General features: G+C 33.7%; 2 protein-coding genes across 6 annotated transcripts in view; one reads left to right on the plus strand and one right to left on the minus strand.

The window, feature by feature from the left end:
* LOC128186886 (transmembrane protein 42-like) overlaps nt 1–6,759 on the plus strand; it is an 11,522-nt gene extending 4,763 nt beyond the window's left edge. For all 4 annotated transcript variants that reach the window (XM_052856843.1, XM_052856842.1, XM_052856844.1 and 1 more), the window contains exons 3-6: nt 1,566–1,669; nt 3,350–3,496; nt 4,161–4,316; nt 6,620–6,759. In XM_052856843.1, the coding sequence (XP_052712803.1) occupies nt 1,566–1,669; nt 3,350–3,496; nt 4,161–4,298 (389 nt within the window). In that variant the 3' untranslated portion in view covers nt 4,299–4,316; nt 6,620–6,759. The remainder of the gene's footprint in view (nt 1–1,565; nt 1,670–3,349; nt 3,497–4,160; nt 4,317–6,619) is intronic.
* On the minus strand, nt 4,602–11,386 carry LOC128186884 (dehydrogenase/reductase SDR family member 1-like). Of its 2 annotated transcripts, none has more exons than XM_052856839.1 (9): nt 11,211–11,386; nt 10,276–10,340; nt 7,192–7,335; nt 7,009–7,088; nt 6,644–6,776; nt 6,246–6,368; nt 6,038–6,113; nt 5,873–5,953; nt 4,602–5,367 (listed from the first exon to the last, which is right to left on the minus strand). In XM_052856839.1, exons 1-9 carry the CDS (start codon nt 11,314–11,316, stop codon nt 5,231–5,233), a joined length of 945 nt encoding a protein of 314 aa, XP_052712799.1. In that variant the 5' UTR covers nt 11,317–11,386; the 3' UTR covers nt 4,602–5,230. The 2 variants fall into 2 exon arrangements, with proteins under 2 accessions (XP_052712799.1, XP_052712800.1); XM_052856840.1 differs by having other exon boundaries at nt 10,276–10,336; nt 11,207–11,385.
* Nucleotides 11,387–11,769: the final 383 nt, after the last annotated feature.

Here is an 11,769-nt window from a genome sequence, read left to right on the forward strand (position 1 = left end):
CTCAAAAGAGATTTCAAGGAGGAGCTGAGAAAGCTTGGTGCTGATCCATCTGAAATAGGCGTATATTTGTCAGACTGGAGAAAAATGGCGCAAAGTGAGGATGAAAGTCAGTTTGAGGAATCTTACAAGCTACTGACAGCGAAGTGGACAGAAAGCGCAAAATCCTATTTTGATCGACACATGCGGAGGGATTTGACATCTTACTCTGGACGATGGATCATAGAACAGTTCCCTTCTTTGTATGATTCCTATTCTGGTATAACGAACAATCCATCGGAAAGTATCAACGCTGTCCTTAAAAGGATGACTGGTTGGCAAGAGCTTCCAGTGGACAGTATGATGTTGAGTCTCTTTCATCTGCAGAACTTTTACCTAGTAGAAATCCAACGAGGAAGAGCAGGTCTTGGAAACTACAAACTGAAAAGTAAATTCAAAGAAGCTAGACTGGACAAAGATGAGATAAGAATTCCACACAAGATTGTCGCTCCAGACACCTCTTCACATCTTGTAAATAGTTTGTAAATAAAAAAAACCAAAATGTAAAAACAAAATGTCAAAAAAAAAACAAAAAAAAAACAAAAAAAAAAAACAAAACAAAACAAAACAAAAAACTATACAAACTAATATGGACCCAGAGTAGAACCACGTCCACGTCGTTGGGTCTGGAAACATGCATGGGCATGGCTAAGAGTTCTACGTTCACTCTAAAAATAATTAATAATAGCCATCAGGTTATTACCCTTATACTGAATATCAGGACAGTTCGAAATGCAATCAGTTTTCAAAAGGCGGTATAAAATATTCTTAAGTCGTGACTAAATTATTATTTTTTTAATAAACAATTAACGTCATATAAAGATTAATCAAATATAAGTATAAATAATTAAATATCATCATTTTAATTATGTACAATGTGAAAATAAAGTTCATCAGGTCATTATACAAAATATCAGGGCATTATATCCGTCAGATTTAAGAACATGTCATAAAATATTCCAAATTCATTACAAAATATTTTTTTTTCTTCAAATAATCATTTAAGAATATAAAGATTAATCAAATAATATGCAAAAATTATTAAAAGCCATCTATTAATTATCTAAAACTTGAAAAGAAAGTTCATCAGGTCATCAGGTCTTATACAAAATATCAGGACATTATACCCGTCAGATTTAAAAACATGTAATAACATATTCCAAATTCATAACAAAATATTTTTCTTCTTCAAATAATCATTTAATAATATAAAAATTAATCAAATAACATGCAAAATTTATTAAAAGCCATCTATTTATTTATCTAAAACTTGAAAAGAAAGTTCATCAGGTCATCAGGTCATTATACAAAATATCAGGACATTATACCCGTCAGATTTTAAAAACGTAATAAGATATTCCAAATTCCTAACAAAATATTTTTTTTTCAAATAATCATTTAAGAATATAAAAATTAATCAAATAACATGCAAAATTTATTAATAACCATCTATTTAATTATCTAAAACTTAAAAAGAAAGTTCATCAGGTCATCAGGACATTATACATATCAGGTCATTATACAGGCCCGAATAATGGCAGCTCTCGGATCAGTTTCAGCTAAACTGGCCACTAATGATCATTTTATCTTAGAGTCCTGTCAATTCACCATTAAAGCTGACTTATGTGTCCAGGTAAGTGAAATACTCATTCTGATAATATGTTTTACGGTGCTACCATTCTGGCGAGCACAGCAAGAATTGCACATACCCTGCATCATTGTCAAAAGAGAGAGAGAGATTGCCCAGGCCCTGTTTGTAGGTGTGTATTTTCCCACTTTTAAATTTAATGGTTTGACTATATGCAATATCTACTTAAATTTTTTAACTGTTTATTTTTTCTTTTATTCCTTTTTATATAGTTCAAAATGTCCTATTGTTTATTTCTTCCCTACTCATTTACTTACCTGCCTACTGTACTTGTACATGCATGCTCAATTAGCTTAAAAATGGATTGATATGACAGTAAAGTATGGCTCTTAAAATTGCTAGTATATAAATACAAGCTTATCTTTTAAAAAAGATTGGTGAGCTAGCGCTGTAGCCATCATAAAACAGAAGCAGATTTCTAAAACATTGGTCAAAATTCTGCATCGATTAATTAACGATAGGAAGGCACAGTGGTGTACTGGAATTGTGCTGGAGTGGGGTCTCAATTTAGAATTGTGAATCTAGAGTGGGCTTCACATCGGCAATGGCATAACTTATTGACTGTGCCCTAATCATAATGTATCTACTGTAATTTTTCGAGCTGAAAATTTTCAAGAACCATTGGCACTGTTTTGTATAGCAATCGTATCTTTTCGGACCTTTCCAACAGGCTCGGAAAGCATAAATCAGAGGCCGTTTTTTTTTCGAAGTTTGAAGGTAGTTAAGATATAGCTAGCTATTTATTATAATATTTAAAATAACTTTGCATTGTAAGACCTAAGCTACTGTTACTTTTTGACATTTACAATAAAACACAAAACTTCATGTGAAGATGATAAAACAAAATTCAAATGGTACAGTTTATCTACAGTAATACAGTATTCCCAGAATCCCGTACTATGGAGTCGAGCATGCGCATCCCCATCGTCGGAAACTCTACATAGAGGAACGACGCGTAATCAACCGTGGGTTTCCGACGATGGCGCATCCCAGTGAAAAAGACTAACGCAGTTGCTAGCGTTCGAGAGCGCTATCAATAATCTCTATATTAAAAAAATAATAAAAACAAATCATACAATGTCAATGAGGCAGGTATCGCAGTCTATACTGAAATAGCTAGTACACGCATTACAGATGTTTGATCCACCTCTAAATTTATCGCAGGAAATATAGCGCATGAGCACTGTGACGTCATCCATGACTTTGTTCGTCTTTGTTTACATATCTTGAAGGTATAGCAGCATGTAACAAATCTCTCGAGTCTCGCCAAACAATATGTGGTACTTAAAACGTGTCTTCAAACCCTAAGACACCGTAAATTACGAGTTAAAAGTCGGCCATTTTTGGCATAGCACTACGGATGAAAACATTAAAGAGCATTATGGGACGTAGACAAAAAAAATTGTTTGATGAAGTGTAGGTTTAGCTCGTTCTTTTTCCCGTGCACACTGGTTCTTAGAGCTCGTTTCGCTCGCTATTAAGTGGCAGTTTTATTATAGCTTGTTTTGTTGTTGCATGTATATTAAGAATTATATAGGTTATAGCACAAAAACTACATATTATGTTCAGGGTTTCTATCATATCATTGTATTAACTATGTAAGCATCAATTTGCTGATACTGATCTTAATCTAATTTTTTGATATGTGTAATCTTTTCTTTTCAGATTAGTCTTATGGTTAGAGTGGTGTTCTTTGCCATGATTTTTATTTGTAATGGGATGATGTGGACACTCTTTACAAAGTCTTTACAGTTCTGTTCTTCAACTGCAGAAGCTACTGTTGCAAACACGGCCAATAATTTCCTTGTTAGTGTAAGTAACTTCCTTGTTACTGTAAGTAACTTCCTTGTTACTGTAAGTAACTTCCTTGTTCTTCCTTGCTAGTGTATGTAATTTCCTTGTTAGTGTAAGTGTAAGTAACTTCTTTGTTAATGTAAGTAACTTAAATAATATCCCTTAACCTCCTAAATACACATATTGCAATAAATTAATTGAATTGATTGAATTCAAGGTTCAAAATTTGCAGAATTTTGACCACCAAAAAACTCTGGTAGTTGCTTTAAGATATTTTCTTGGGTACAGCATGACTGCTACTCATAGCCTTATAGTGTCAGTTTATCTGTAAATATTTTTATCTGTGACGTTCATAGAACACATTTACTTCTTGTTCTATAATATGTAGTAGTTTATTGTTTTACATGATAAGTGAAGTCAATAAGCAATCTTTGTTGCCTTTCACATACATGTACAAATACATTTAAGTTACAAATCTTTGTCTCCTGTATCTATACATGTATATATATCAGAAAGTTTGTCTAGATATTACATTTATAGTTCCTTTTATGATAGATTTTGAAGAAGAATCAAATTACCGGTACTGTAAAATAATGATTCAGCTCAATGTTCCGTTAGTAAACTTTCATTTGATCAAAACTCAAACACATCATCCACCCAAGGTTCTGCCGTTATTCTACAGGCCTTGGTAGGTGTGGTTCTGTTCAACGAATCGCTTTCCCTGCGATGGTGGATGGGTGCAAGCCTGATTGTTCTAGGACTTCTGCTGATCCACAGAGCCAACAGAAAGGACAGCCAAGAGACACATAAAGTGGACTGAGCTCTCCATATAACAAAGGTGAGTTTAGTATATCTATATGTGGTAAAAATAGTATACACGAGATAATCTCCAGTCACTTTACCTTGTAAGATTTACACCATTCAGCCAGTTAATGGAGTTTCCTTTGGTAGTATGTAAATATTATATGTCTGATCACTGCATTTGATAGCCTTGTATGTACAAATTTTTTTTATGAATGAAATTTTTTTTCCAGTAATTTTATATTTTTAAGATGTAAATTTCATGAGTTCATGTAAAATTTATAATTTTGATGTATGGTATTAAAAAATTATGAAACATATTTATTGGCAGATTTAATATTTTAATCATCATTTGAAAATGCAATAACAAAAACAAATCAAGCAAACTTGAAATCTTAAAAAAAGAAATTGATCATTATGAAAGATAGTTTGAAAGGCACAGGAGAAGAATCAGTTCTTAAATCTCCAACACTAGTCCCTGTCCATTGCTCATAAACTGTACAAGATTTGATATTGTTAACATGTACAGAGGAACAGAATATTATTATACACTATCACTTCGTTCCAAATAAAAACTATCTTTAAAAAAAACATGAGGTAATATATAAGTAGTATAAACTTGATTTTTTTCTTATGATTAAACACTACACAGTATATATCACAATACTGAATAAGGAATGAAAAGCATGATATGGAATGTATAGCACCCTTGTTAAACATGTATATCTTATCTTTTTGAGTGACATTTATATGAAAATAAGAACATGTATAAAAAGTCTGTATTGTTCGACAAAAATAATTTAAGCTTTAGAAAGATTTAACGGTACATGTATTAGAATACGAGATATATACTTTGGCACTAAATGTGTCTTTAAATTCATACATATATTTTGTTTAAAGATGAGCATTATGCCTCATCTGTGACACTTTTTAAAGCTTTTTCATTCCGATTCAGAACTTGCTTCCTTTTAAGGCAAACATCCAAAAAGGCATCTTTATAAAATTGGGCAACCACCTCTGTACCCAAGCGGTGCTAGGATTGCGTCCTAACAACCAGTTGATCTGTCTCATGCTATTGATTACACGACCTGTAATGAATATCGCATGAATTTCAGTAATATGACAAAACTAAAACAATCACAGAGATTGAAAAAAGTTTAAAGTATTGAACAATATTGGAAAAGGAGAAGAACTTGAAAGTTGGTTGAACTTGTTTCTAATCCTTTTGTATATGTTGTTTACAATCAAATATGTTCAATTCAAACAATATACTGGTAATTTTTGAAAAATCAAAACCAAATGTAACCAAAAGCAGATTAAATATTGAACTTTTTCTTGCATTGCCTTCCAAATATTTGTTATTCAAAGATTAAAAGGATATGACAATAGGCAAAACCTATCAAAAACTTTCTCTCAAATACAAAGTCAAATAAAGGAAGTCTTGTACATGATATTTCTATGGAATAGTGTTATTAGTTCATAGGTTTACTGGCCTTTTCTACTTCTAGAAGTCAAATATATCAATCTTTAATGTCTTATAATGAAGAATATCAAATCCAATCCAGTGTTGGTTTACCATGTAAAAAAGCTTACCATCAACATCCACTAAGTTGTATTCTCTGCCCAACTCAGGTGTCATCAAAATTCTCCCTGATTTACTCATCAAGTTAGGATCTATGGGAAAAGAATTTATTTAGCAACTGTGCTGGTTAACAAATGTAGAAAATGCACATTTCCTGGCTATTTCATTAGGTGTACCTTTTGCTAGTGAAACGATACATTTGCCTGTAAACTCCACTGACTCGGCACCCTCAAACATTTGCTTCTGTTTTGCCTGAAGTAAAAGATATAATTGTGTTTGAGAGAGAGAGAGAGAGAGAGAGAGAGGAGAGAGAGAGAGAGAGAGAGAGTTTATTTACTCTTGTTTTAGATAGAAAGAGACAGAGAGAATAGAAGGACTAATTACATTTTGGCTGGCTTTAAGCATATCATCCACATGTTCGGTGATGACAGGCCCTGGCCAAATGCTGACATGGGCTACATTGTGCTTCCTTAGTTCTACTGCGCAATCAGCGGCCATCCTGTCACACTACAAGACACCCAGTATGATAACTTAACCTCAACATACGTAGAGATAAACGGATGTAGAATTTATGCAAAGATTTATTTTTAATTTTTCAGGGTTTATTATCATAAAACAGTAATTTGAATGTTAGAAAAACAGTATATTTTCTATACATTTTTTAATACAAAGTTTATAGAAAAAATTCCTATTTTGCATTGTGTATGTTGGTCAATTAAGGTTTCCTTTAGTGAGCAGCATGTTTTATACATTTATAGGATATGTTAACAGCACGGGCTCACCGCTTCCTTGCCTATTCCGTAGGCCACATTGAAGAGATAGGCCAGACCTCCAGCAGACGATATGTTCACAATCAGACCACTTTTTCTCGGAACCATCATTTTTGCAGCATAAACTGTGCACATATAGTGGTTTCTGTACAATTATAAAGATGAAAGTGTACAAATTTGTAGAGGAAACACAGAAACCAAAAGAACTATTTAAATTAAGTACCATATTGGTATGAAGTACATATACTTTTCAGAAACAAAGTGTATGATCTTTTATGATACATTTGCAATTAAATTCACAGTAAACTATTACAAAACTTGATGGTTTTTTTTACATGTTCAATTCATTTCGACAGTCGTAGAATTGGGCCCCTCACCTTAATCCAACGTTGTTAACTGTGTCCCACATGGACAAAGGTTGCTCCCAGAAAGGTTTTCCCATATACTCTGATATGGCCTGAAACATAAAATTTTAATTTCAACAAAATTATGAACGATATGCTTGCATCAAAAAAGTATATTACTCGCTAAATTTAGTAACAAAACTATGCAAATCTCACCTGAACGGCAGCATATGCATTGTTAACCAGGATGTCCAGTCGGCCATTTTGTTCCGTTTTTACTTTTTCAAAGAGAGCAGCAATTTCTTCATCTTTTGAATGGTCACACTGCACAGGGATACATTTTCCACCCCTGGATTCTACCTGTAAGCAATGTTCGACATACGCAACGCTGTTAAGTATGGAGGGTAATCGTGTTAAAAAATCCAGACATGTAAACTTGTAAATCCGAATATGCAATCGTGTTGATGTGTGAGTCTCAGTATGAAATGTGTAATTCTGATCGTATAACCTATAAAACTCAGGCATAAACACTGTAGAGTTGACCCCACAGGCCTTCAATCTAATTTTCCTACCGATGCACAATTGCAGCTGTAAAATGCTGTTTGTTATTTACATGCAATATGCCACTATATAATACACACTTTTTAACTGTACGCTACCCCCGTTTTCTGAAATAGCAGAGTTGACATGTTACAAATCGACAAATGTAAAGTCTACAAGTTTGTCGAATTTTGACCTAACCATATAGGGAAACAGTGACGTCACCAATAGAAAAGGCTAGCTGCAGGTAAAGGCATACCGTAATCGTCGGAATGGGGACGGGATTAATAAAAGAAAAATATATAAGGTAGGCCTATTATCATATTATCTCTGGATAACAACATTTCTGAGGAAGTATGATTTTTCGGAACAATAAATTATGAGTTTTGTGTACATTTTATCAAAAGAATGTATAAAAGATGGCAGTGAAGTATTCGATCGGCTTCAGATCTTTGAACTGGAAAAAACTACATGTGCATACAATGACTTTGTTTGAATAAACATGCTTATAGATATATTTTTATTAGCGTACAAATTGTTAAAGTATACAGCTCGATTGAATAAATAAAATATCACCAAAAATATCTTTTATGCTACCACAAAATTGGGACAAGAACCCCCACCCCTTCCCCTTCGCCAAAAAATACACGGGGTCGGCCAGCTGGTCCATTAAATACATGTAACTGAGTTTCAAAATTATCAATAAGAAAAACAAACTATTTAAAGACATTGCATATAATTGGTTTTGAGATTTTGATTGATATGAGACATAAGAAGAGACCCCCCCCCCCTTTTGAAAAAAATAAAAATTCCATAGATATAAGGTTAACTGTGGTGAAATAAAATGGGTATACATAAATTATTTCTAAAAATGTTTCGTTTTGCATCGTCGGCAATAAATAGGGGAAAAGCCTATCATGCGGGTGAAAATTGTCATTTTTTATATTAAGCAATTATTACGGGATATGAGTATGACGTCCTGAATGTCGGTTCAGAACAGACTCATATAGTATATCTATAACTTCAATTTCACTCATAATTTCCTTATTTTCATTTCAATTTTTTATATGCTCACAAAAAGTGGGGGTGGGGGGGGGGCAACTCCATATCAATTCAATATTTTATATTAAAATTAGTTACAGTTTTAGATTGTTTTATTATTCATTTCGCGCTTGCACAACAAAATCATTATGATTTTTTTAAAAAAGCATTAAAACAATCATGTTTAGTTACACACATTTTTCCGCAAAAATTTACCAAATCTTTGCAAGTTGTTGATTTCTAACTAATTCAGAAAAATAACTAAAATATCAAAGGAAAAGCTGTCATTATGACAGCAAATCATGATTTCTTTTGTGCGAACAGTATCCATAATCCAATGGTCAATCCTGAATTGATAAATACTACCTATCCAGAGAAATGGGTTACTCTATACACAATATTTTTCCACAGTTCAACAGCTGGTAGATTTTTTCATAAATTATCAGAAATCAAAATTCTCGCAATTTGTATACTTCTGATATATGTATAATTGATCTGCAAAAGAACAACTACGTACATGTATCTTGAAAACTGTACGAGGAGTTATCGGTACAATAAGGGTACCCTTTTGGCAGCCGCCCACCCGCCAGTCATTTTCACTATCTTAATCACCAGATTTTTCCTTTGAAAAACCCAGTTAAAAATTCTCTCTCAAAATTCTTAGAATTCAGAAGCATTGGAACCACAAGGGACCTCATGGCGGTCTCTGAACCCCATGCCGCTCAAAATATTGTGACCGCGTAGATTTTTCGGTGCTAGAGAATTCGTCTGAATCTGCATCGGTCGTGTGCAGTACATTAAAAGCTTATTGTAACAGTCTAGCTGAATATTATGCTTATTTTTCGTCCAGTCCTGCGATTAAGACATGCCTTTTCCCGCAGCAAAGCAGTTGCCATATAAGGTCATGTCAAAATTCGACAAACTTTTGTATCATGTCAGATGTGCTATTGCCGAGCCTGAAGATACAAGTGCAGAAGTGTGCAAAGTTGAAGGTTTAATTAACTAATGTAAACAATAAAGCTGGAACATGTGCATCATAAAAAGGAACTAAGTCAAATCCTACATGTGTGTATGCCCGAGTTTAAGAGGTTACACGATCAGAATTACACACATGATTCATACTCAGATTCACACACCAACACGATTGCATAGTCAGATTTACAAGTTAACATGCCTGGATTTTTGAACACGATTAATACCCTTTATAGTTAAGACTTACTATAAAAAATATCAACAGATTTATTTACTGAGTATATGACAAAGAATTTTGAGCTCTGTATCTTGTTTAAAAATCTACGACTGATACTCAAAATATCGATGATCATTAGAAATGCATTTCCAAAGCATTGTAAACAATAAAAATAGGAGAATATGAGTCCACTAAAATAGTGACCATGCCCCTTCAAGAATACATAGTTTGATCGCCTTTTAAAAGTATCTCTTTGTTAAAAGAAGTCTGCTCAAGGAATTCTATAATACATGAACGCTGCAAAATGCCTAAAAAATACTAGGTTTAACCAGTTTCAACTATATAAGTGCCCATGAATTATACACAAATTCTAGATATTAGGAAAACTTTCACAAACGGTTGTGTGTTTATGATTTTGGCTATCTTCAAGGCAAAACATGCGATATCTTCTAGCGCCCTTAATCTGCTATCGAACCAAATAATGCTCATCGATTAATTTTTGTTGAGATTTTTCATTCAACAGGCCTTACCTCGCTGGCGGTGGCTTTTAGTGTTCCAGCGGTGGGGTCGCCCTGGGAGTCCACCAGTTTTCTTCCTGTAGGGAGTATCATATAACAGTGTTCTACCTTCAGGGAATATAACATTTCCCTTTTTCATCAAATTTTACTCCACTTATAGTCCCAAATACCGCCCTTTATGCAAACAAGCAAACAATATTTACTCTATATAGCCGCAAATGCTTATCCTAATAATATTTTTCCCCAATTCCAAAATAGCATCGTTATGAAAATGTCCGAGATCTAATATGTAACCAACCTTCCCGATTTCAGATTGCTTCGTGATCAATGGAGAAAAAAAGATACGTAATGAAATATAGTAATTGTTGGAAAATAAACATCTCGTTTTTTCCAGAGGAAGTACTTTTGCCAGTTTTATTTATGACTGAGAGAAAAAAAGAGTATATTTCCCCCAATGTGTCAGGAATTGAAAACATCCGGCTTAAAAATCCAAACAAGTGTTGTAGTGACATTATGGCAATAGATTTTCTGTATTTAGGAATGGATTAAACTGAATTAACCCTATAGATAAGCGGAAGTGAAATTTTTTAGATGGCCCTGTGAGGAGTAAACATTATTTTTATGACTGGAGTAAGAAACTCTGCGTTATAACAATTCCGCGTTAAACTGTAAGTGTCTAATTTACAAGAACAAGACGATCCAAAATAAGAACCTTATTACATGTTAAGCATTAGATCGACTCAGTGTACATAGACATACATATAATAAACATATTTTTAAATATGCTTTATAAACATATTTTGAAATTTGTGAGTTAATTTATTGAGTCAACTGCAAGCCTAGTTGCACATGCAATCACAAACAAATCACCGAAATGTGACCATTGACCTAAATCTACAGTTGTTTACGCACCTAAATACAGGTGTAAATCACTATTTGTAACTTACCTGTGATATATACAGTGGCGCCCGCCTCCCCCAGCTGTAGCGCTATGCCCCTCCCTATTCCTCGGGAGGCACCAGTCACGATACAAACCCTCCCCGACAGCGACATTTTGGACGATGTTCTAAATAAGGAAAGAGTTTCTCCTCCTATCTCGAGCGTCTGACGTAGGGTGCTTTGACAGATTAGATTTAAATACGGAAGACAGGCGGGTACTTAATGATAAGTTTTACATGTACCGTGGGAAGTGGCATAAGTTGAAAAGTACTTTATAAAATTTTAACGCGTGCTTTAAGTATTTGTATTTGCATCCACTTAACTTCAAGTTATGGAATGTTATTACATGTATGTCGTACGTGATGAAGTCCACAATCCTCAATGTCCATCACTGTCCATGTGTCAATATTCAAGCATATCTAAGACCATTGTATCTTAACACTTAGTCCGTTTGATTATGAATTGGTGTCCAATAAAAGTATATATTACATAACTGCAATTAATGCTAAACACGTATGATCAAATATGAAGGATTACGTCAACCGGATATTTTCTTCTTTATTTGGT

The sequence above is a fragment of the Crassostrea angulata genome, chromosome 6 (genome assembly GCF_025612915.1).
Source record: "Crassostrea angulata isolate pt1a10 chromosome 6, ASM2561291v2, whole genome shotgun sequence".
NCBI classification, from domain to species: domain Eukaryota; kingdom Metazoa; phylum Mollusca; class Bivalvia; order Ostreida; family Ostreidae; genus Magallana; species Magallana angulata.

Bases quoted from the DNA above. Each gene is read 5' to 3' on its own strand.
- LOC128186884 (XM_052856839.1), bottom strand. From the start codon at position 11,316: ATGTCGCTGTCGGGGAGGGTTTGTATCGTGACTGGTGCCTCCCGAGGA. The intron at 6,369-6,643 runs GTGAGCCCGTGC...GGTGTCTTGTAG, and splicing joins ACGGAATAGGCAAGGAAGCG to TGTGACAGGATGGCCGCTGA. The intron at 5,368-5,872 runs GTAAGCTTTTTT...TATTCATTACAG, and splicing joins CAACTTAGTGGATGTTGATG to GTCGTGTAATCAATAGCATG.